Source organism: Syngnathus leptorhynchus, chromosome 2 (genome assembly GCF_054491065.1).
Source record: "Syngnathus leptorhynchus isolate UIUO chromosome 2, UIUO_Slep, whole genome shotgun sequence".
Lineage (NCBI taxonomy): Eukaryota > Metazoa > Chordata > Actinopteri > Syngnathiformes > Syngnathidae > Syngnathus > Syngnathus leptorhynchus.
Window position 1 is genome coordinate 12,967,439 of NC_141196.1, and position 27,429 is coordinate 12,994,867.

The 27,429-nt window shown below is 38.9% G+C and overlaps 1 protein-coding gene across 9 annotated transcripts in view; it reads left to right on the forward strand.

The window, feature by feature from the left end:
* The window catches only part of diaph2 (diaphanous-related formin 2), a 323,477-nt gene that overhangs the window by 96,210 nt on the left and 199,838 nt on the right, over positions 1-27,429 (forward strand). For all 9 annotated transcript variants that reach the window (XM_085903879.1, XM_085903888.1, XM_085903893.1 and 6 more), the window contains 5 exons: positions 13,052-13,191; positions 19,447-19,521; positions 19,593-19,662; positions 20,690-20,826; positions 23,916-24,024. In XM_085903879.1, the coding sequence (XP_085760005.1) occupies positions 13,052-13,191; positions 19,447-19,521; positions 19,593-19,662; positions 20,690-20,826; positions 23,916-24,024 (531 nt within the window). The remainder of the gene's footprint in view (positions 1-13,051; positions 13,192-19,446; positions 19,522-19,592; positions 19,663-20,689; positions 20,827-23,915; positions 24,025-27,429) is intronic.

Genomic DNA, 27,429 nt, shown 5'->3' on the forward strand with positions numbered 1-27,429 from the left:
TCGTCTCTGTGTGCCCTGCGATTGGCTGGCAACCAGTTCAGGGTGTCCCCCGCCTACTGCCCGATGACGGCTGGGATAGGCTCCAGCACGCCCGCGACCCCTGTGGGGAATAAGCGGTTCATAAAATGAATGAATGAATGAATGAACCCCACCATTGTTCAGGTAATAATGTTTTCCCTTGCCGTCAGGGCTGACGCTAACAAATGGATTTTAGAATTCATTATCCTGTCGATTATTACATCAAATATTTGGGTGATTGCCCCTGACTGCCTTACAGTTGAATTTTCTTTTTCTTCAGGAAAATATCCTATAGTGAAAAGCATGTATGTAGAAATAAGATACGTATGTTTATATTAGCGCTATAGCTGTCATGAACGAACACTTAGACAATCGATAATCCTATTGATTATTCAACTGGTTACGCTAACATGCTCTTAATTGATATTTTGTAAACATTTCGTCCATATTTGATCACTGCTTGGCATTGGGTTTATCTTTGAAGCAATCTGTGGTAAACTAAATTAGCTGGAGAAGCTTTAACTTGTACCAAGACAAGATTAACCAGGCATAACAATCTAGTGGAAAACCCTTTGCTCTCATAAATTAGTGATGTGATATTCCTTCAAAGTAAACATTTTCAAGTTATCTTTGATATAAGCTACAGTCTCATGTCTAGCTCCCTTGGTGGCTTGAGTGCCCTGTTTACTTACTGTTAATGGCCGCTCCAATGGCCTGCTGGCAGTAGACGCGACGAGGACGGTCCAACATTACATGCAGACCAGTGCCTAGTGGTTGAGGTCCACTGCCAAAATGCATATATACCACACGGAATCACTTCAAGTACAACTCACCTGTGTTACAGTCACCGTCTGCACAGTGAGAAGATAATCTCTCAATGTGGCTTTTTCATAAGAAGCCATTTTTATTGACGGTAAAACAATCTCAGGTATGAGAAGCGGATGCAAACTGACCGCCAATAAATAAATGACCACATCTGACAATGAAATTCTGACCTTCCTTTGCGAGCTTTCACATGTGTATATATATATATATATATATATATATATATATATATATATATATATATATATATATATATATATATATATATATATATATATATATATATATACATACACATATTTCCGTGCACATGGATTCATATTTCAAGCTTGTTTACCTCCTTTCATTCCCAATCCAAGCTTCCGTCACTAAGACCCTTACAAAATCATTATGCTCCTGGCAAGACCCGCCACCATTCTCTCAGGACCGCCCCTGTTGTAAATCATGCTTGTCTTCATCACCTGAATCTACCCGGAGAACCTGGGCAGCGGTTGAACATCATCAATATCCCAGCCTGTTTACCTGAGTCCACTTTTTGTCCTCAGTCACCCTGCTTTTTATTTCTCCTAATTTATTGCACAATTTTGGCAGGCGCTTCTCCAATTACAGAGGATGAGCACTGAACGACTGTTCGCTGGTACCTTTGGTGTCATAACTTCTTTGAATGTGAGCCCCCCTCTTGCTGAGACTTTACGTTGTCATGTCTGCTCCAGTTGTGGAGTTGCCTTTTTGTTCTGGGGATAGTGTCAAACAGGTTTTCTACTGCCAACTATATGTGTTTGCAAGGACCGAAAATTGCTTCAATCCTGCTGCTTGTCAGTTGTCACTGGAACAACCTGACTTTGACGTAGCAGTCAGGTCGACTATGTTGTTGGTATGTTAAATTCTATCAAAAAGAGAGCAGTAACACAACAAAATCTGAATCTAATTCTATTCTTTAGGATCTGTTGCCTAACTTTTCTCAAAAATCTGAAGTGTTGCTTTAAAGATAGAAAGAACTTCAGCTTCAGAAAAAAGCTTCAAATTTGTCCCTGCAGTTTAGCCTGCTTACTTTGGTTGCATTATGATTGTCTGATTTGTATTCGGAATGAAGAAGACAGACGAAGGATAAAGGCGCTTATAATAACCACCATATGTGAAGCCACTCTACAGTATATACTCATTAAATCAGTTTGAGTATTGTTTTGCTTGTTAGGTAACCCACTTCAGCGTCCTCCTTCTAACTTTCTGTGTAGTTATATCGTTCTTGGCTTTCATATCCAGTTTCCCATAGCTGGGGGCAAGAGTTCATTAAGCCTTCACGTTGCAATCAATGCAACGGAGACCAAAGTAAAAACCTAAATGAGATCCTGTGTGACTTAACCTGCTTAACAGTTCACTTATTCATACCCCTGCTGCCATGACACAGGAAGGCTTAGAGGAGGTAGCTTTACAGAAAACTATTCAACATTGTGTTGCTTGTATTTATTTGAGTACCATTAAAGACAGCATAAAATTTGATTGATCCATCCCGAGAAAATTGTGCTTAATCAAATGCAATTTGGGTGGGCCAAACTGCAAAGACTTGACTTTAGGTTGAGTCGTCAGTAGACAACTCAGTTTCTGATCATGAATGAATTTTTGTCTAATCCTCATTCCATCCCACATACATTAGGACCTACAAAGGTGGAATCACTATAAATTGCAGCCATTAACCAATGTTTTGGGGGAAAATGTGTCTTAAAATGTCCTCGTGTGTTTTTTACGTTTGGTGAGTCAATAGCTATGTCTTCCATTATTTCCAAAATAAAAAAACAGCTTCACATAACAAATTGTGTTTGACCTTGGAAACTCAATTGTGTGTCATATTGTTGCGTTATTTTCATGTTAAAATATTTCCCTTCCATCATCTCTAGAGTCGGTCGGTCCAAGTATTTCATTTTGTCACACTGCTACAAATAACACATCTCTCTGCAGGAAGTGTTCATTCAATTTTATTTACGCCACCACCCACCCCACTCTCCCCTACCTGACGGTGAGCTGCTTCATTCTTTTATAAGGGTGGCATTGAAATTCAGCACAGACAGTAAGTAGTGCAGAAGTGCTTAGAAGCAGTCCCCACACAACCATTCCCCATAGGTACGGGCACAAAAAGCTGACAATGTGTCATTTCATAGCTATAGTATTGTCTTATGTTAGACATTCATTTTGTAGTATTTGGCATCGGCGGTCATTGTTTATCATCTGCCGAATTTGTCAGATTTAAGATTTTATAGAAAGCCAGTTTACTCACAGTAACTTACGAGATTCTCACTTCAAATATTGTGAGCGCTCCACTGGTCTTTCATTGAATTTTGTGACTCAATCACGATGGAAAACAATGCGTCAGAACGAGATAAATCTAATCTTATATTATTTCTGTCAAAACTTGACACCGGCTCTACCCACAATGCAACAGTTGTGCCAGTGCTCATTAATTCCCTTCAGTCAACAGTCCCAGCTATAGCCCCGTGCAACCGTCACACTACGCTATCTCCACAATTTATACAAAATGCAATCATTTTTTTGATGTGCTTTCACACCGTGTCACATTCTTATGACACACTTCTGCATATAAAATCAATTCATATGTAGAGATTAGAGTAAATGCATTTGTGCAACAAAGGCTCACTTGAAATTGGTTTGCTACCAACTTTATGCAATGTGCTCAAAATAATGCAGTAGGAAATGGCCAATTTGTTGCACTTTAAGTACTATATTCTGTTATTTAAAATTGCGTGAGAGCAAAAAGAGAAAATTTGAGTGAGAGCTCAAAACTCCTCTTTCAATGCCACAAACTCTTGTTGTCACGTATTGTAACCTTAATTAACTGAATGGACAAAACCCATTTTAAAATTCTTAATATTTGTTAAGTTGTATTAATAGGTAAACCACAGTTATTTTATACTGTACCCGTAGAGGTCCCACATTGAGGTCTTGCTGGGCAAAGAAAGCCATAATGTAAGTAAGGTTTGGTCAATACTTTGGGTCACCATTTTCTGTCTGGTCTTGTACTACGTATTTGTCAAAATAATCCACCTCTACCTTCAATGGTTGGCACCATGTTGGAACAGATGACATCATGTCATTGACTGGGCCGTCCCTTTCACCCACCACCTGCTATTGAGTTGATAGCCAGATTGCCTATGGATGTCACAAGGCGACTTGAATATCTTCAGTCGGTGACTTTAATATTTTCACTAGGTGGCTTTAATATTTTCACTAGGTGACTTTAATAAGCTATCATTTGAGAGGAAAAAGTCCACAGTACGCCAGGCAGGCCACCGAGCGAGCTTCTTGCCGCTGCTGCCACGGCCCCTGGTTTCTCGATGTAACCAAAATCCACACGGCCTGGGCAGTTGACAACACCCAATTCTAACGAATCAGTTATTCTCCCAGTTTTGCAGCATCAATATTGACAAAAGGTTTGTCTATCAGTAACTGGAAAGCTTCCTTGTATATGATTGTATTTTAGGCTTTGAGGTTCCACTATAATTCATTTCGTCTATAGGCCTACAGTAAAGCAAATTTGAGCTGTTATAAAACTGTTCTCTACAGTGAAACATTAAATTCCTCTCTTCTTGGACATATTTGAGATGCTGTTTCAAACAGTGAGGCTGGTGCTACACTGAAGGTCAACCACAAGTGGGATTAAAGCCAGAGCATCTTGCTGACAAGGGTCTATTGGTGTGCCCTCTCCTTGGCCACATCTGGTTCGCAGCCAGTCGGGCCGGACATGTTTGTTGTGCTTTTTTTTGTGCGTGTGTGTGCTTCTGCCAAAAGCTTGAACTGTCTCGTGCGGGTCAGAGCTAAGTGAGAGTCTGAAAGTGAAAATAGAGGGCATGTCCTTTTAAGAGCTCAATGCAGTGGAAAGGAGGGTCAAGGTGAATGTAGCACAGACACCTTAACCTTGACCTAATTAAGATTACAAGATGAAAGGCTCAAATAAAAGAATAAGCAGCGATGAACTGACCCTCGATTTCCCCCCAGTTGCCAAAGTTAGTGCTGCAGACAGAGTTATTGCATCCAGTCAAGGACCTGAATTATTTATAATTTTGTGCTTTATGGGGAGTCATCCAACTCAAAGTCTTTGCAATTCAGCATTGCCCATCTGTCTGTGTTTCAAATTTGGTGACAATCAAGGACAACCCCGATTTTGAAGGATGCCGGAAAATGGCCAAAAGGAGCAACATAGAAAATGAATGGACAGCCATCATGTTTGAGCCCTAAACACAAAGTATGATACAGTCCACTTCCCATCATGTTCATCAGGTTTACTAATGCTAATAATAGTCACCACACTTCATAATAATGTCAGCGATTGCTTTGTTGACAAATCGACACGGCAACATGGAAATGGTTCACAAGCACAATATTCATGAGGACAGAGTTTTCTATTTATAATGCGGCCTTTTACAAAGATAAATTGGCTGTCGGATGTGATTATACGTAGAGGCTGAAAGGATGTAGTTAAATGGAATTGCTTGAAAGTAGTCATTTTTACTTGACAAGTAAATTTGAGACAAACGTCACAGAGCAAACACTTTGCGTCGGATGTTAACAAAACGTATAAATCCACCATCAAAATTTTACATACCAGTTGGAGATTGTGGAATTTGGATATGACAAATAAATATAAATGTATGCAGCTGGCCTTTTGGATATTGCCTTTACGAGCTAGTCATAGCACTTCTTAAAAGAATAGGGCTAGACATCTGTAATATCTTTAGGTTTGTGCATGTCTACAGCCCTGGGATTACATAATACACACATTATATGCACAAACAATCATTTATTAAGTCAAACCGCCAGTGTTTCTTGCCCTCTATCTCATTGTTTTCTTTCTTGTTTTTTTCTTTCCCTTTCTCAGTTCAGCGGCGGTGTCGTGTAACGCTACCAGTCTTGCTTATTGAGAAAACGTTGGCGGTCTAATTGCATTGGCGTTATCGGCGGGCTGCCCGGCCGCAACACAACAAACTGCTCTGTACATTTTTCTCTTTTTTTCTTTTTTTTCCTCGACAGCGAAATGGCGACAGGAATATAAATAGAGAAGAAAGCCTTGCTGGTACGGTTTAGATAGACTGCTGTCAGCCAGGGTTCAAAAACACCTCACAGTGGACAGAGTGAGAAACTGTCAGGCAGATATGACAGTGTTGGGGAAAAAAATGCAATGATTGGAGAAAGAACGGCTTGGTTGCATGGTCTGCTGGGAAATCCCCCCACTGCGCTAGGAGCCATGTGCTCTGGTGGCGAGATGAAATGCCTTATCTTCTGGTGGCAGAGCTCTGTCCTTTAAAGTAGGGAAGCTCAGGATAAGTCATTGTCCAGCCAGCCACCATCTTAACTGATCCGTGTTCCCGTTGACCTTTACCATAGCTGCCCCAGACGCTCAGCCAGCTCTACACTGTGCTTAATGTGCTAAAAGAGCACTGATTTCTTTAATATGTCCAGACTTCCAGTATTAACTTGTTTTCACGAAGCGTTTCGGTAAAATAAGATAAAATTCTGTATGCATTAGAAAATAAGCATTTTCAGTGGTTTTGTTTTTGAAAGCGGCTGTGGCTCAGGCAGTAGAGTCGGTCGTTTAGTAACCGGGGGGTTGGCGGTTAGATCCCAGCCCTGTCACAGTCACCTGTCATTGTGTCCTTGGGCAAGACACTTCACACACCTTGCCTCCAGGTCGCCATTGTAAATGAGAAAATGTTCTCAATTGACTTACCTGGTAAAACATTGAATTAATTAAAATTAAAGAAAGAAAAGCTGTGTTTTGTGTAGCGTACGCAAACCTTGCAACCCACCATTATGTTCTAGAATGATTTGGAGTATAGAGGACACATCATGATTGGAGGGAGCTCAAAAGATGATGATTCAAGGATTATGTTTTTGCTAAAGTCGACAAAAACAAAGTCAACTTGTGCATTTAGCCACTCAAACAGAGAAACAACTACGAAATCGCCTTGAAATTTGTCAATATCAAACACACTTGGGTTAGATATTTTGGAAGCTTTCACTGTGGTAATAATGTAGGAGATTGCCTATCAAATTGAACTACAAGATACTGCTTGGTTGAAAGATGCTCAAGTTTTTGCAATTTTTTTTTCATGTGCTGTCTTAAATCTGTAAGATGGAAAAACCTTTTGTGATAAGGAAATGTACCGCAAGGCTCTTATTGTCTAATATTTTGGTATGCACTAATTACTCAGATTGTCTCAATGATTTATTTTAAGACCACGGGGACACTCTTTGGAATCAGAAGTATGTACAAGATATAATTATCATAATTAGAGCACTGCGGCAATGTAACGATCAGAAAAAGAAAATGTGTCAGGGAGTTAATCAACCGATAAATAGACAAATGAATGGAGCATTTAGTACATCATATCCCTGTTTGGACAATGTTAAATACATAAATACCGTGCAACACCCTGTCCTTCTACAACATGTGCATCTGAGAAAAAAACAACAACAACAATATTCTATCAACTTATATAAAAAAAAAAAAAAAAAGAAGACTCCTGCCTGGCCACATACAATCGCTTGGAGCTACATACGTGTATTTTATTTCCTATGGTTTAAAATCCTATCAAATTTGAGGTTTTCTCCTTGTGTTTGACACTGTAAAGTTTCCATTGTATGACTAAATGAGTTAAAAGTACTATGAGTGATTGTTGTCATCAGAAAATGGCATCCATGCATATCTTTGAAAGCGAGAAGACACAGTAAGAATAGGTGAAGCGAAGGCCCACTGCAGCATCTTCCAGGCCAGACACGTTGTCGCCATCTGTTTTTTCTGGTAAACTGACAGAGAAGCTGAATAATGCATCCATCAGTCTGCCCGAGTGTGCCGAGCACTGGGCACTGAGTGCGCTGCCAGCTTGTTATGGCCTTATTACAGGTGAAGATGACATGTTGAGGTGCAGTCGCCTTGGCATTGTCTACCTGCCCTGCCCTCAAGAGATAGTGCCGTTCTCAGTCACGCCCTGCGCCATATAGAAGGGTGACTGTGATGGAGGGGGATAGAATGAACCTCAGTCCTGCCTTAACCCTACCAAAATGAAATTGACAGGCTCCCTAAAGTAATTGCTCCCCACACTATTTTCTCGGCCAGGAAATACTCTTATCGACAGATAGGGGATTCAATAAACGACGGGAGATGAGGCTCTCGGTTGTGGTCAAAAAGGCAGTGTGTGTGTCCACGAGTGTACAATTTACACTCTCGCGATGCTCCTCCGTAAATCTGCCCACCCTGCATACACTTTATTAGAATCTCCTCCTGAACGTTCTCTCCTTCACATTCTCTCGGGGGTCTCTTTTGTTTAAAGCTTTGGCTGACCGTTTTTCCTGCGCCTTCGGGGCACAACTCTATTTCCCAGTAGCCGGCGTCATTCTGTTCCGATTGTATTTCTGCCGCCTGAGTGGCAGCGCAATGTTATGTATTTTCCCAAGTTTCTTCTTATGTGGGACGGGGCTGTGAAAGGGTGCTTTACGGTCAGTGTTTTGTTTCCATAGGTCAGACAGAGCCTGTGGTGAAGCCCGGGCCTCAGGGATGAAAAGATACTAAGTAGTGAAAAAGTGATGGAAAAGGGTGATGTCTTGGTTCCTTATGCATTACTGTGCAAATAGAGACATCAGTGTTCAGTATAATATGGGGTGCTGCAGCTCGATCTTGCAAGAGTCTTCTGTTCATTTGCACATAAACAATTTGTTATTCAAGACATTCCGTTACTCAAACCTGGGTCAGGGATGGATTTGTCTTTAGACCTCACTGGCTGATGTGCATCATACTTTTGATATCAGAGCTTTAGTCTGAGATGTTCTGGAATTCAGTCCCTACATGCTTCCTGAGTGCTCGTCTTTGTGGAGTTGAAGGTGTGACTAAATCCATTGAGTGTTTCATTTTTTGTTTGACAGTGATTTGGACTCTTATGCTGGACACTCATGTTGCATTTATGGTCCTTGGAAAATGAAAATTATCGAGAACTGTTTGTTTAAAAAAGCACGTCCAAACTTTTTAAAGTGACGCACCCGCTTCAAAACCGTAATCCATGTGAATTGGATGTAATTTTTTTTAATGAGGGTTTGAAAGACTCAATACTGGGTTTTTTTGTTTTGTTTTTTCAAATCCAACCTGGGTCTCTTTTTATATATGGTCCCCGATCGGATATGTAAATGTAGGAAGTATAATAAGATGTAATAAAGGTTATTTTTCCTATCCCTATTCAGATAGCCCAAGGTTTTCTTCAGTGTTATATAATATAAATTCTATCCTTTATTTAACATGTACACTTTATTTATCTAGACGAAGGTTTAATTCAGCTTATGTGTCGTACCCACTGCAGTCTTTTTGGTCCAACTCAATCTGTTTGAGTTTGTTGCACATAATAAAATGAGCCAAGATTCCCAAGGCAGAACAGTGTGCTCTGACCCTTCCTGCAGAGAGCCACTGTGCTGCACGTTTACTTTTCTTTTATTGATTTTAGCCCCATAATGACTGCACCTACTTTTTCTTCCTCTCCCTGGGTGACAACCAGGCCGGAAGACCTCCTATTCCTCTGCTAGTGCACCACATATTTTGTTGCTTTTACTGACACTGGGTTAGTTTGCTGTCATAGTACGATGATGAAATTGTCTTTTAGTGCTCTATGTTATGGATTCTCATCAAGGGTGTGGAAAGCTACTGGTATTGACACACACAAGTATCATTTGTATTTTTCTTCCACAATATAAAAAAAAAACCTACATATATATTTTTCCACAATCTAAGACGGTTGATTATGCCTTACAGGAGAGCAGCTTGCATGCTTTAGGACAAATAAATGAGCTACTATGCTGCTATGTGCAAAACTGCCTATTAGCGCTGTTGACTTTGTTGTAAAACCAGCAGTTTGGGGATCAACAGAGTGCATGCGATTTTGCTGAGAAGTCATGTTCATAACGCATCTAATGACATGTTTTCTATTTGTATGTTATCTTTACTTCCCTTTGAATGTGATTTGAACATAGTAATTCGGCCAAAAGCAAAACATTTTTTTTTCTCTGGGTGAACGTGTTGAAGCAGTGGAATAGAGATATATTTGCATGCACAATCTTTTTACGACTGTTGTCAAATTTGAAGTTGATAAATGACCATTAGAACAGATTTGATCAGGCAGTAGCTTTTAAATAAACAATATTTATTGAGCTTTGAGAGTGCGTTTGTTGTGTGCATGAAACCAAGTATTTGTCATATGTCCAACATTTCACAAATAATTCAAATGGCTTGAAAACCAAGTTTTGGATTTTTTTAATAGCATCTGTCGAGTTACATGTTGGATAGGATGGTAAAAGATGGTGCATGAGTGTGTATTGGATTTGGCCCAGACAAATTGACTAAGATGGAATTCAAAATTTCAAAGCTTGACATGGAAGACCTGAAGAAGGGGGCCTGAGTAGGGGTTACTTAAAAGTTAGCTCTTCAAAATTAACTATTGTTAAATTAGTAAAGGGGAATTTGTTGGTTGAACCAGTAAACCTCCATTCCCGTTCCAAATTTCACCAGAAGATGGTGCCAAAGTCAGATTGACCTAACGTAGTAAATTTTCAGTTTAAAAAGTCATCGATTAGATGAAGTCTTGTTCTGAAGCACAGCATCACACAATTTTGGATTATGTTATATTATTTTGTTTTGCTATAATATACTTTGAAACTGTTTGAATATTTTAATTTGCTAACTAGGGAAGCCCATGCTTATCGTTAGGTAATGAGAATGAGACATGTTAATCACAGTTAGAGTAAGCTGCAATATACTTTATTTTATTCTGCTTTGCAATATTAGTGAGTAGTAACTTGAGCAGCATCATAGCACTGATGTTTCATTTACACATGAATGTACCGTATTGGCCCGAATATAAGACGACCCCGATTATAAGACGACCCCCTCTTTTTCAAGACAAAGTATTTTTGAACACCAAATTAAATTTTTAAACAGAAAATAATTACAGTACATCTGAAATAAATGATTATAACAATGTATTCGAGAGAAAAAACATATTTTGCCTCTTTGAAATCATGCAAAAACTTCATCACATCTTAATATCTGAACATTAAAATATGTAAACTAAAGTGCAATCACATTTGTAGATGAATGGCTTCAGGTTTTTGAAATGTAAATAAACCTATCTACTGTGATAAAACAACAAATTTGCAATAACTGCATTCACTATCAAAGTGACTTTAACTGTAGTCTTGAAACAAATCTGTATAAGGAAAAACATTACAATAAAATAATGCAAACTGCTACCGCTATTATTGGGGAACCTGATGGGTTGGCTCAGATGGTTATGCTCTTTTCTCCCCCAGGTGTTGGTCAGAACACAGGAGGGAAGACGTGGTTCAGTGGTTCAGGACTGAATTATTGGCAAAAAAAAAATAAGAAGAAACCATAAATGAAATACTCTTGGCAACACACAAAACATAAGTCATCAATCGAGACAACAAAATACATTTGCTGGCGACCGTTAGTCGTCGTGCCACTGCGTAACGGCGACTCGTAAGATGCGAAGCAAACTTAAAGGAGCCTGCTGAAGCTGTCAATCAAATGGCACGCACACGAATCGAACCGCGATCAAACAAACGGCACAACAGTGGACAGTAGTAACAATGAAATGTATATGCTCACTTTGTATCAAAGACGCACACAATCACAGCAACAGACTCAGTCGATTATGAGTGCGCCGAAGCTGTCAATCAAACGGCGCATACACAAAGTAAACCGCGATCGGACAAACAGCACAACAGTGGACAGTAGTAACAATGAAATGTATATACTCACTTTGTGTCAAAAACGCACACGATCACAGCAACATACTCAGTCGATACCAGCAACCTTTAACTTACCGAAGTGCACAAGTGAAAATGGGTATAATGTCTAGACCCCGAATATAAGACGACCACCACTTTTTCAGTCTTATTTCAATGCAAAAAACATCGTCTTATATTCAGGCCAAAACGGTATTAAGAGTTGAGTAAGGACAAGGGGTTGATAGTGATACCGTGGGTGGAAGACTGCAATCCCACGCTTGAGCTTGACCTAGAGGTCTAGGAGCTTGTCAAAATACGTTTTGAAGCTGCTTGAGTGTTGTAACCTGCTAACTAAGAGACTCCACGATCATAGTTATGATTATGTGTTAAATTGATTATTGTGAAAGTATGTGTTATTATTGTCACGATGTTTAATCAGTATCTAACATATATGTAATATTGATCTTCCATTTACACATGAATGTATAAATGTGAGCGAAGACAAGGAGGCGGAAAGGGTTAATGGTGATACTAAGTAGTGGACCCGAGGTCACGCTCAATCAGTTGGAGCCTAAACAAAAGGCTGTTTGACGGAACACAAGTCAGAGAAAAAAAACAAAAACATTTGCAAATGTCAAGTTGAAGGACAGTTGACAAGATTTGGAAGGGGAAACAGGATGAAACATCCCTGAGAAAATTGTTACTTCCATGAGAACATGGTCACCTCATCTGGTTGAATCCGGTTGAGGCCTGCGAGATGCAAGTGCAGTCTATTCTGGAAGCATTTGGGTCATCTGAGGCCAATATATGATGTCATGGAAAAAAACTGGTACATGACCAAGCAGGCATAGTACCCACGAACTGGACTGGTAAAAAAGGTTCGTTCAGACAAAGAGCAGCAATCTCTCTCGCCCGGTGGGCTCCCCATCGGGGGTTAGCCCCTGCGGCTAATGCCGTGGATCGAGAACGCCGATTAGACAAAGATAGATTTCATTCTTTCTGAGATTAACCCAAAGTCCGTTAAAATGAATTTACGTATCCTATCTTCAAATTGGACTTTGTCAAATTTTAAGCTTAAAGACATGCGAGGAGATGCAGACCTCAGTGCAGGAGAGAGGAGCCATTTTTAGGCCGTCGTCATCTCCATTCTTTAGGCCAGCCTGTTCTTTTAAACAGAATTCGGATTTTGGAACAAGGAGAACTGATCACTCGACTTTTCCACCAAACAGCATTTTAGACCTCTAGCCTCAATAATTTTTGCTCTATTGAGATTGGTGAGTGGAAATTATTGTTAGTTGTTCGAACAATTGAAACTTGTAATTCTTTCTTGCTTATTCATTAAATTTCTACATACATCAGATAAGTGCACGATTGACACATCCTCATGTGAGTTAATGTGTTTTGCTTTCAGGGCGGACTGAGGAACAGCAAGCATGAATGTACGCTCTCATCCCAGGAATATGTCCATGAGCTGCGTTCTGGTATCACAGAAGAAAAACTGCTCAATTGCCTGGAGTCGCTTCGGGTTTCTCTCACTAGTAACCCAGTCAGGTTAGTACCTCATATTTTGGGATTTGTCTTTGTACCGGTACCGTATTTTATAAAAGACACGGAAATGTCATCATTGTATGAGTTGAAAATTTGTTTAAAAAAAAAAAAAAATCATTTTTCTTTTTTTCTCAAAGTCAAAGTTTTGTTACCAAAGTCCGCAATGAATGGGCTAGTCAGTTTTATTTCTGGTTCCGCGACGACAGGGAAATGCGCTTATGAACTGACCATGTGCTGAAGGCTGCGTGTGAATCACTGATGGACACGTGAATGAAATGCTCAATGGCGTTAGTGAAGCACAACAAAACCCAATTGTGGCATGGTGTTCCCATAGGAACAATTGCATTATCTTAATGTCTGTATCGGTCAATGTTACGGCCGTGTTAAATTAATAGGAACAAAGACTATACAGTGATATGTTCTTGTTGAAAACTTTAATAACAAAGCCACAAAATTTTTTAACTACGCGTCAGCATATGTAATTAAAATGTGTCCTACATTCACTTTGACCACTTTGCAGATACTAACGGTGAACATTCATTCATTAGTTCTTGCTACGATTCCTGCCTTTTCAACAAAGAAATTGATATGTGATATACTTGAGTTGGAGTCATTATAGCCTACGCCCACGTGAAGCCCGACTTCATTTAAATAAAACAATTTTGATTCCCTCACTGGCTTATATATTACGACCGCCCCCCCACACACACACACACACACACACACAACCCCATGATGAATTTATATTCAACGGAATGAGGTTTTAATATATTTTGTTGTGAAAACTTAATTAACCCCTTTGAATGTCAGGAGGACAGTGAAGTCAAATCCCTCTGGCCATGTGCCTCAAGGGGGATTTAAATCAGAGTTCCCACAAAGAAAGATGCCATTATGTGGATGTACTACGTGAGGCCGGGTTTTTCTCGTGGGTGTTTTCCAATGACCCGCAAGTATGTAAGGGTCACCGTGCATTATGAAGGGATCACCTCCTGTTGCTCGGCAGGTCCACAGGGTTCTTGAGGGCATCAGAAAGATTATTCATGATTATAATATCCCCACTGGAGATTTGATGCTGCGTGCAACTACTGGAGCAACTACACACACTACACTCACACACTATATATATATATATATATATATATATATATATATATATATATATATATATATATATATATATATATATATATATATATATATATATATATATATATATATATATATATATATATATATATATATATATATATATATATATATATATATATATTATATATCCATGGTCATGGATATCCATGGATCCATATATATATATATATATATATATATATATATATATATATATATACATATATAGATGTATGTATATATATATACATATATATATATATATATACACGTGAATGAAATGCTAAATGGCATATACGGCTGCCGACTGTATATATATATATATATATATATATATATATATATATATATATATATATATATATATATATATATACATATATATATGGATTATACTAAGATCTACTCTGGAATTGATGGATTGTACTAAGATCTGAGAAAAAATACTGAGGTTTCCAGTCAACCACCCATGATATAGAGCATGATGGAGTTTGTAATATTCAGAGCTCAATGCATTGTACCTCCTAATTAATATGAATGGTCTTGATTGTCATGGATCACAACACACTTTTGTTTGTGACTCTTCTGGTTCCTCTATGGTAATGTAACCTTATACGGTTTGTTATCACAGAGTGAAAGCGAGTGTGACTTGGATGGCAGTGTACCAGTGTCGGGCTTTCCTTGAAGCCAAATAAGGAAACAGTTTTTGCCCCTGAACAAAAATCCTTTACATATTTGAAAGTTTTGTTATTGAGAGGTATACATCAATTAAATGTAACCGTGTTTACTGGGCTAAATACTACAATTATTAACATTATGTATTTTCTCAATTTAACACAAAACAAAACCGAAACTACTGAAAAATATCTAGCGTAGGACTAATGCGGAAACCCCAGCACAGCAAAAACTGTCTGGAAAGTAAAGTTGGCGAGGGAATAGGAAATTGAATGAACGAAGCTAGTGGCGAGTCATTCATCATGCATAAATGCTAAACTCACGCATGAGTTACTGGATTCCACTTTATATGGATAAAATGAGACCTATTGACTGCTCATATGGATTAAAGTTGTTCAAGCTCCCCCAACATTGGATTCTCTGACTGATCACCCATTTTGTTTTGCATTGGAAAATTATGGTTCCCAAAAGTTTGGCACCGATTTTTAACCAAATTTTTGCCCAAACCCCAATCAGTAAAACTTTTTGCAGCATTGGAACTTCAAGGTACCACAGGAATTAAATATGACGAACAACAGCTTTATCATTAATATGTTGTTTTTGAACGTGGCTGCTTAGCATGACTTTTCTTCTTGTTCCTGTGTGTTTGGGCAGACGGCTAATTTGCTCCCACAGGCTTGTGTTTGTTTAATAGTTTAACTGGTGAGGCTGCGCACCTGTTTGGCAGCGCAGGTGGCTGCAGGGCCTTTGTGCTCAGGGCTTTATCTCGCAGGCAGTCCCGCACAGGTGTGCGGCATGCGGAATCCTAACAACCTCCCACAGATGGAACCGCCCGAAGCGACGGCTGCCGACTGTTTTCAGTCTTTTCTCTTCAGCTGCCATGTTTTTCACTCGTTTTTCCCAAGACAATTATCGAGCCTGTTATTCTATGCTCCCTTTCCATTTAGGTAGTTATTTTTGATACTTGCTGCTTAAGTGCAAAAGACCGTTTATATCTTAATCCACTGATTAGTGAGATGTTGAAAACCATTGAATAAATTATTTCTTTATCAGCCAAACACAAATTTTAATTACACTTGACAACTATAATTGCGTTGAAATATCTTAACTTAAATGGTTGAGCATCTATCTGTATGTATCAACCTTTCCATGCATTTTAAGACTTTCTCAATATTTAACTGTGCTTTGCTCACCTTCTCTCGAATCTTTCTGTAGAACTCAACCTTTTTATTAAACACATCTATAGCATTTACGCCTCTCCATAACTTTTTGTGCTCTTTCTGTTACGGCCCAATGTTTGCACTATTTTATGATTCATGTTTTCTTGTTGCACAGTGAAACTATTTTGGGGGCTCAAATTTTAGATGAATCTTGGTGAAACAGTTTTACAATTGGCATTATGGGGATTTGGATTTTGGGGGATTGTAAATCAGATATACTGTAGTTTAGCCATTTGGATTGGATGCCGTTTAATGACTATAATTCCCATAATTACATTATAGACAAATAAAGGGTGTCAACAAAGCTTGCATTACTTGCACTCAACTGTTTCCAATCAGGGTTTTATGAGGCCGATTTTCTCTGCCTTCCCTCGACCGCATGTGACTACTGAAGGTATCACTACCAATCAAAAGTGAAGTTCAGTAAGGCAAGACACTGATGTTTGTGAGATAATCTCGCACATGAACAGCTTCAGCTTCTTTTATTTATAATTGAGTCATCTGTATCCGTAGCATAGTGCTTTCCTCCATCCATTCAGGATTCACATCAGTTTCAATAAGATATTAAACAAAGCAGTGAAAAGAACTGATGCCTTCTACGTAGTTATTTAGATCTAGGCCGACATTCTGTTCCTTTCTCGTTTAAAGAGTAATGTAAGGCTGATAGAAGTTATTTAACTAAATTGTTGAAAGGACTCAATGTAGCATCAGTGCTATCCAACATTGGAACCTTTGAGGAACATAAAATGTGTTGCATTATTAGGGCCCAAACAAAGTACGCTATTAAAATTACATTGGTTTTGTCAAATAAATCATTTTTTAAAGACTTTAGTCAGTGATTTTTTGCTCCAAAAGTGTAGTTTATTTTTTGTAATCAAAATCTCTTCATTGACGCAAAGTCGGCCTCATATCTCATAAGAGTGAAGGCATAATTTTTAGCAAAATCAATCGCTGCATTGATCAGTGTTATGTCCCACCCACACCGGACATCCAGAAGGGAACGTAACTTGCAAATACATCACAAATAAGCAACTGTCACATCCAGTGGTGCAATCGAGTAGTCATCTACTACTCGACTTCTCATTGGTATACTTGGCTGATAAAATACTTTGTACATATTTGGCCAGTGTGTGGGCCGATTTTGAAACTGTTACTAATGGGAGAGAGTCATTTATACATTTACATTAAAAATATACACATTTCTCTCTCTCTCTCTCTCTCTCTCTCTCTCTCTCTCTCTCTCTCTCTCTCTCTCTCTCTCTCTCTCTCTCTCTCTCTCTCTCTCTCTCTCTCTCTCTCTCTCTCTCTCTCTCTCTCTCTCTCTCTCTCTCTCTCTCTTTCTCTCATTTCTCTGGCCTTAAATTTTTTGTCAGGCTATAACGGAGTGGCATTTTTGACATGCTTAAATGCTAAAGCCGACACTGGCCGTGCTTGGATTCATGCTACACATAGTGCTATTTGCTGTTATCTTTCTGTGGCACAGAATGATTCAGTATTCCCTCAGGAGGACAACTGAAGGAATTCAATTGGGACATAATAGGAAGAAATTGATACTTTCCATCAAAGAGTCTCCCCACCCACTTCTGATGGAATAAAACATTAAAGGAAAAAAGATAAAACACTGAAAGTATGCAAAATCTCTAATGCTAATAGCGTTTTCTTTTCAGTGCTTTGTAGAAGTATCATTTGTTGTTTTTGTTGCACCAATAACTTGAAATTAAAATAGTTGGAGTTATTTAATCAAATAGATGAGAATTTGTGTAAACTGTTCTTTTAATCTGGTGCAGATATTATTTGTAAACGGCAGTATACCTTAACATTGCTGTCACCAGATAAACAAACTCGCTTGCGATCATTTTACACACTTCTCAATTCAAATAAGCACCATTGTACTGTTCTATATGATTAAATTGATATGAACAATATCTACCAGCTTTTTGTTTGCATGTTCATATTACCACATTTGCTTTGGAAAAGAGAAACGTGGCCAGATAATAGCCACACCTAAAATGAATGCTACCAACATTCCTAAGACTGTTTACTCACACATATATTACTCCTATTATCTTGCTCTCTAAAACCTGATAACAACATCATGGGACAGATGCGTAAACGGTGAATTTGTGGGACTGTATTCCATCACCTTGCTTCTCATTGCCTTCCCTCCATACCATGCCATACCATAATTGGTTGTTACCTGAGACCTGGCAACTGTGATGTCATGACAAGTGGCAAATTGGGCGCTCCCCCCTCCCCGAGATTGATTAAAAACAAGTGGATTTTGCCTCTTTCATTCATATTTCACAAACAAAACAATCAGAACACTGTTTGGACTAGTTGGGCTGCACAGAACTTACTATTACAAAGACAAATTTGGGGTTGTGTTCCCCTTTAAGTACATTGGCGGGTGGGAGTGACACCCTGAGCTGATTTAGTCACTGATCAAAGTAAAACCTCACCCCAGTCAGGCAACAGCATCCTCATCTTAATCGAGGGCCTCCCTTGACACAGCGAGTCAATACAAAAGGCTTTAATGCTCAAACTATTATTATTCCAAATGCTTGTCAAAATTTGAGATAAATTATTGACTCACGCATTTTAACATCAGGAAATAACTTTTGTGTCTATTGACACTTGGGGGTCCTGCAAACAAGCAATGTTAATGGCATCATCTGGCTGTGACCACACAGCCAACCCCCCGCTACTCCCCCGCCACGATCCCTTCTCCCGCTTGCCTTCTTAGATAAACAGGCTCATCTGCACTGGATCATTTGCCGTCTCCCGATATGCTGTGGTTTATAGGCAATTATCTCTCGCAATCCGTTATCGATTACAGTGTTATCTTTCTCGCATTGCTCAATTTTTGGGCACGGCAACACGGCCACACTCTGCAAGAGAGGCTGGATACAAACAGCTCAGTGATGGGAACTCTAGTGAAGATGGATGTGTGTTCATTTGCTCCTAAATGGGTGTAGTTTAAATTCTAACCATATTCAGTGTCAGGGAGGCCACGGTTGGGTTGCGCGGCTCGGCTTGTGTCGGGAATTAAAACCCACTACATGAGTCCATTTATCCTAATGTGTTGAATCCAAGATATTTGTTTGAATGACTGAATCTCTCATGGGTTCAGCCAATATTTTATGTTTAATTCACTCTGTATTAAAATGTCTTTCAGTGCCAAGACTGTGTCAAAAATACTGACTGGATATTTTATGTTCCTCTACTTCCTCCACAGTTGGGTTAATAACTTTGGTCATGAGGGTCTTGGACTTCTTCTGGATGCACTAGAGAAGCTTTTGGATAAGAAACAGTGAGTGTCCTACAAAGTATTTTACTTTGATGAAAAGCATACTCTTAAATATTGTTCTATTTCTTTTCTAGGCAAGAGATCATTGATAAACGGAATCAGCATAAACTTATTCAATGCTTGAAAGCTTTCATGAACAACAAGGTTTGTATGGATCAATACATTTTTCTAAACTAAGTTTACATCAATTTTCACTTAGATAACTCTAAATAACTAGTGTATTATAGATGAGCTTATAGTTATGGTAGCACTCCAGTCATTTCTCTGCGTGCGTAAGCCTAACTATTGAGTGCATCAAATCAAACAAAATTGAATGGTTCCACTTTTAAATATATGAAAACATGCATCACATTGTCTTTCACAGAAGAGATACTATGTTTGAAGGAAATAACACATTTAAAGTAGGATCGACCAATATGTTTTTTTTTTTCAATAACCGATGCCAATATTTAGAGTTCAGGGGCAACTGATGACCGGTATGAGCTGCCGATTTTTATGGCCGATTGTGAGGGCCATTCGCAGGGCAAACATAGACAGACATGTATGAATGTGTGTGGTGCAGTGGGCTTTATTTTTTTTACTCAGTGGTCTGGATACCACTGGAGGTGATGCTGTCTAAGATATTAGGCTAATATGAGAAGCTAATTTTAACATTTATCATTCCCACTCTGCTCTCAGATCAATTAATTATCCATTTTAGTAAGGTCTTGCTCATTTCTCATGTAGAGGCACACATTTCAAGGCTCGGTGACCAATTGATGTTCCTGCTTTGAATCCCCACCAGTGGTCACCCGCACCTTTAGTGGTCGGAAGACATAAAGGTTACAGAAAAGTTTGTCCCTGACATTCTGTCCTCACTTGAATGCATTTATCATTCTCTTTATTTTTTTCTGAGGCTATTATTTTACTCAAGCCTCCATTTAAATAGACTGAAGTTTCACTATAATTACAACAATACATTTCTAAAACTAAGTGCCCTACCTCCAGGCCTTGTCCCCTCAGCATTAACCCGAATACATTTCCCTGGTTGTTATTTGAAGAAATGCAGTTCAATCGTACATACTTGAATCTTTGATCAAGTCAAATTTGACATGTTTGAAAGCTCGGATTAATTTACACCCACCGGAATATCTTTCCCTTCATCCTTCTCCTTGCTTTTACTATCTGACAGTATGGGCTGCAAAGGATCCTGGGAGATGAGCGCAGCCTGTTGTTACTGGCGAGATCCATCGACCCCAAACAGACCAGCATGATGACCGAGACTGTCAAGATCCTGTCCGCCTTCTGTATCATCGGCGAGGAAAACATGTAAGGCCGATCACCTGATTGCTCGCGCTGTCTCAAGTCATCGATAACAAGATGTTTCTCGTCATTGCACGCGTTGTGGAATTGAGAGGTCAATGCTGTCTTCTTGAAAGGGTTATCCAAGATAACGAGACTCAAAGGGAAGCCACATTCAAAATAAATTCCCATTTTTACCAGTTTTTTTCTTTTCGACAGAATATTCTGGAGTTTGACAGTACCCTGAACTTTGCCGCGAAAAGCAATCCCTATGTAATGATGTTTATGTAGGAATTTGTGTTTTTCCTTGAGCCGCACTCATCTGTATTTGCGTGAAATATCTTTGTTTATCATCTGAGTGAACTCAACCTTCGGTTCAAAAATTTGTTTAAACTTTTTGCTCCTGTAAACGGCTCAGTGCTGGACAGCTACAATTTCTACTTTTAGTCCTTTTGACAAATGCTCTCCGTGTTGCTGTATTGTAACTGTCAAATCAAGAATACTTTCCGTCTAATTGTGGGTTCTTCTTTTTTATCCAAAAGAAGTTGGTGGGTTTGGAGCTTTGACATTTTTGGCCATGTTTGGTTCTTTTTGTATTAATAGTCAACAGAGCTTAAAAACATCTGATTTAATAATTGGTCTCAAGAGTGGTCACAGAAAAAGTTTGTAACCATAAACTTTAGCGCTACAATCATTTCATCACGTGAGGTGGATAACAATGGCCGCAGCTGACCTCTCTGTAGATCTCATGATCGTGTTTCTACCGTCACCTAAAAAAAAAAGAGTGAGTTCATTTGCAACAATACTGATTGATATGGTCTATACCCACTTTGCATGAACAAACAAACAAAAAATACAATGGCACTCTTTTGACAATTCAGGTGACAATCAGCTAGAATGTTCTGATCCAAATGCAAGCGTAGGGGGAACACACGTAATAGCACCAGATAACAAATGTATTAGATTCAGTCACCACTCCTGGAGTTCCAGTCCACAAATTCACCCAAACTAGTTTTTTCTATTTAATGGGTTTCTCGGAAGTGATAGCGGTGCAAACAACAGTAACCGCGCACTCATCTTCCTTGTTGACACTGTAAAATGTTGCTCTCACAAGGCTTTTCTGCTGCCTTCAGTTGCTTTGATAAAATAATGTGTGTGATCCCTCAGTCATTAAATATGTGATCTGTGGTCTTTCACTTATAAAAAACTGCAGAAACCAGATGTGTAATGTTTTAAGCTTTTTCAGTATAGCAACAACTGTGAAGGTTGTTTAGTTTGTAGACATACAAGTATGAATGACTGTCAAGAAGGAAAGAGCACAACTCCATTTCAAAATTCTTTCATTTGACAAACAAATATAAGGGTTAACGTGGACCGTCTCTGCTGTGTTTACATGCTTTTCCGTGTTTCTAGGGTAATAAACTGGATGGAGAATCTTGTAAAAACACCATCATATCTGAAGAAGCATCTGTAGTTTCCCACCGAGTCGCATGTCCTCATAAAAGCGTGGAAGCTGCATGCCCGCCCCGGTGTTTTAGCAGAAGTACATTGGCAGATTGTCTCACAATGGATTAGAGTTGACTGGTTCACTTTGGATGTATTCGGCTGTCTTTACAGTATTGTTGATATAACTAACATCATTTAAATTGTCTTGTCTTTTGGAAATTTATTGTCACTCTCAACGTCAATTTGTATGCAACGTCAAACCCACATATTCAGTTCAGCGACGTGTCAGCCATCTCTGACCCTCCGAAAAAGGCCTTAAGCTTTTACACAAACTGCATACGTTCACACTTTTGATACTGATATCTAGCAGCGGGATAGTTGAGAAGAGGGTCTGAATGACAATGTCACTGAAATAGTTTGGATTTTTGATCTGACATCAAAGGACAACTGTCGTCTGTATGACGCAAGTTACTGGACAAAATACAACTATTCTCTTTGTGACATTTTTTTATTGACACGCTTTATTCTAAAATTCTAATTCTTTATTTTGTTGTAAATTCAATTAGATATTGTTTGTTCATATTATTGTTATTGTTCTTATTTTATTTATTAATATTATTATTATTCTTTTTTTTTTTTTTTTTTATTATTTTCAAACCAAAAACGAATAGACCCTGTCTCTTTATCTAAGAGAAAGCACTCAAATGGCTTATTTATTTCTTCTGGTATAAGTCCCAACACAGATTTGAAGCACGTTCACGAGTGCCTTGTACCATGCATCAAAGCTTTACTGGCTTGTCGATTGGACCAGATCATTTGGATTCACTATATTTAATTGTAAATACAGTGTAACTCTTAAGTGGCGCACTGGGAATTTGTTGGGTTCACCATGGGGGGGATATTCAGAATGATGCGAGCTACCTTGGAGCAAGTGACAGCGGCACGGATTGAGTCGTCTCTTCGCTGCCAGCCAATGGCGTGATGCCGGCTCATGTTTAACTGACAGCGTTGAGAAAGAACGCGACAAGTTAAGCAGATCTATTGCCTGTTTTAAAGCGGCATTTCACGTAATTTTAGAGCTATGCCCAACACCTGCTTATGAGATAGTAACCTCCAGTCGTGTCTTTTACTCAACACTAGTTACTCAAACATATTAGATTACCCTCAGTGAGGAGGCAGCTACTTTGGGGTAGTTTTAATGATACAAGCATGACAATAAGTCTGGTAGATGATAGGTGAAATTACTTTCATGAGTGCATTTGTATTTCACAACAAAGGTAGCCCTTTTCTGTTTGGACAAGCTGCCTTGAGCTCTTGCAAGTTCTCTAATTTGCTTATATTCTCATTAAAGTATATTAGTCACATTAGTCTGCCGGTCCACTGCAATTAGTTGCGCCTTTTCTCTGCTAAGAAAGCTTCTTAAGCGCAATTGTCCAGTCAACTCAACACAAACCCATATTTATTTCCCCACATTATTGTGTAGAAAGTATGATAAGGACACATTGATATACTGCAGTGCAAGCACAAGGATTGTCTGTAAAGAAGGGCCACTCAAAATAAGATCTATGATGTTTGATCTGAAAATTGTGAGTAAATGTCCTGTCAGTGAGGTGATGAAAGTGTTTGTTGACACCCACCCAGCCTTTTCTCGGTGATCTCTTTTCTTCCAGCTTGGATAAGATTCTGGCCGCCATGACAATTGCTGCAGAGCGGAATAATAAAGAGAGATTTGCTCCAATTGTTGAAGGACTGGAGAACCACGATGCCCAACAGCTTCAGGTTTGGATTCCCATAAATAAACACACACAAACTGATTTTGACAGCTGGGGATGCACCTTTCCCCATTTTTTTCAAACCACATCGACTGAAGTCTTTCGAGAACAACATTGTTCACAAAATCTGACCTGATAAGAAGTTATTTTGCTTTTCATATAGTATTGTTATAAATGTGTCTGCTCTCGACAAATACTGTATTTTCCGGACTATGAGTCGCTCTGGAGTACAAGTCGCACCAGCCACAAAATGCATCATAAAGTAGGAAAAGATACATATATAAGTAGCACTGGAGTATAAATTGCATTTTTGGGGGAAATGTATTTGATAAAATCCAACACCAAGAACAGACATGTAATCTTGAAAGGCAATTTAAAATAAACAGAATAGAGGCAACAACAGGCTGAATAATTGTATGGTACGCTAACGTTACATGACACCTAAACAACAAACTCAGAATGTGCCTGGTATGTTAACATACTAACATATTAAGAGTTATTCAAATAACTATATCATAAATAACATGCTAACAAGTTTACCAAACCATTTGTGTCACTTCAAATCACTTAATCCAATAAAATCTTCATCCTGTGTGTCACTTTTAAACACCTCTGCTAACTTGGGAAGTAGAAGATGCGGTGCTTCCTCTTCTACGTAGCGTACGTCAGACTCATCGTCAGTTGGAGTTCCAATTATTCCAGCCTTTCTGAATCCTGACACACAGGCCTAGAGCACCCTCTCGGGGTTTAGTGTGAAAATCAAATGTGAAATGATATAATAATGTGTTCATTTCACACATAAGTTACTCCTGAGTATAAATCACACCCTCGGCCAAACTATGAAAAAAAACTGCTACTTATTGTCCGGGAAATACGGTAGTGCCAAATCAAAAATTTCTGGGTTATCCTAAATTCAAATAAGATTTTCTCTTAAAAGCATATGGCGCTACTCTTAAATATATGTTCAATGTTTGTACGTACAACTTCTGCCCATGTTTTTGTGTTGACAGTCATATGGAATCTCCCAGGATATAAAACATTCATTTTATTTTAACACAGTTATTTGCCATCACAAACATTCATTTGGAATGTGTGCTGGAGAATGGGCACTCATCATGTGAGAAAAAGCAGTATTTTTAGTGTGAGACACGCCTTCTCTGGGGAGCGGCAAAATACATCAGGAGAAGTGGAGTCGCTTGAGAAAAATAAATAAAAAAATAAGATAATGTCAGTCATATGCCAAATTCAAGCTGTGTTGCTTTGGTGAGGGAAAATGTGGAACTGTGGCTATTAATTGACAGGATACATGCGGTTTTGAGTCTTTAACTGGAAAAGTAACATGCTGTTAAGTGCATAATGACTGTTTGGTTTAAATATTTTTTTGGGGAATATGGTCCTTGAACTGTCACTCATTTTTGTCACAGGCCGCATCGTAGTTGTAGTTTCTTTTGAGGGGGCATTATGACTGTCAACACCTTATATATAGTGTAGGCTACACAACAAATTGATGAATAACTAGTTAATAACTAGACGAGTAAAAACTCTTCAGATATTTAAAAAAAAAAGCTAGCAATTTCTATTTTTTAAAACTAAAGACAATTAGAAATGTTTGTATAGACACATGAAATCGATGCATAATTTGTCTTTGTTGCCACATAAAATGGTGTGGCAGGCCGTATCTAGCCCCCGGCCCTTGAGTTTGACACTTATGATTTATATAATTTTGGGGGGAAATTTGTGGCGGCTGTGGCTCAGGCAGTAGAGTGGGTCGTCTAGTAACCGGAGGGTTGGCGGTTTGATCCCAGCTCTGCCACAGTCACATGTCGTTGTGTCCTTGAGCAAGACACTTCACACACCTTGCCTCCAGGTCGCCATTGTAAATGAGAAAATGTTCTCAATTGGCTTACCTGGTAAAACATTGAATTAAAAAATTAAATATAAAGTGTATATGTATCAGTGGTCAGAATTATGAACTGCTAGCACAGTGCATTTCGGATTTTTATGTCCTTCAAGGTGGCAGGGACCGCACACCATACCTTTCAGCCCCTCAAGTTTGATTTTGTCATGGAGACCATTTTTAAGAGCAGAAGCTAAAATGACACCGGTGGCGTCTTCACGTCCACTTGTTGAGCCCACAGCACCTTGGTCACTCGATGCGATGTGATTGCTGGGTAATAGAGAATATGACGCCAGAAGCTTCATCGCTGCCGCTGCTTTAATTAAAAACGCCAACATCCTTGAGCTCTGGCCCCCCAAGGTTCATTTTAATCTTTTCCAACCAACAGCCTCAACAGCTCAGTTTCTCTTCTACTTTTCTCACGTCTTTCACATTTTACAAGTATTTCCTCTATCTTCCTCTCCCCCAAACCACCTCAAGGTCTCAAAAGGCTTTGGTTTGAAAGGGCAACAAAAGGGAGCTCACCTACCTTTTTAAAACTGTGCTCCAGTCGAAGGAAGGAAAACGATAAACTGCAAAGAAAACGAACCCACTCGATACATGTTTCTGTATCCCTAAAGTGGGTAATTATTTATGGAATGGCTTCTTTTAACAGCGGGGATTGTGCAGCAGAAGTACTGCAGGAATGTGCTGAGGCAGCGACAAGTATAATGATAATATTTACGTGCATATTTTTGTGATGATGCTGGTCTTTTGCCTTTAAACGTTTACATTAATAACAAAAGTCTTGTGCTCATTGTTAAGTAAATGAAAACGATTTACTGGAAAGTAAATTGAGTTCTCTCGCCAACCAGTTTGAACTCAATGCCTGCAAAACATGTATTTGGAAGGAGACATAGTATAACGTTTTTTCCCCAAATTTCACTATTTGGAAAAACAGTTCCCACGTCTTCGTAAAATTTCTGACATTCCTCATTCCAAGTTAGCAAAGGACGCAGACTGTGATGCTCCACAAGTCATATTTTACAATGCTAGCTTTTACTAACACCTCAAGGCAGTCGCAATCCTCCTGGTCTGCTTGGCAACACTTGGGGAAGCGTCTTTCGCTCAAACCATGTCAAAAGCCAGAAAAAAACACTCTAGTATAACACATTTAAGACCACCACACTTTCTGTGGCCTCATGGTTATTTGGCAGTCACTCTAAACATATGTTGTGCCTGTTTCTTTGGTGTTAATTATAAAATAATATTAGTCATATTTTATCTTAAAATGTCTGTTTTTTCTTGTCCTTCTCTGATGACCGCCAGTTAAAACAAAATTTGTTGATCAAAGCAAACTTAGGTTATTTGGATAAGTTTCAGATATTGACTACTCACTGATGGCGTTCATATGGGCAATATCGTCAGTTGAGCATGAAGCAATTGTTTTGACTTCTTAGCAGTGCATCTGAGCCAATAGTTCAGGTCAAGGTTTTCCAAAGACAGCTTGCAGCATCCATGGGAATTCTTCAGCCC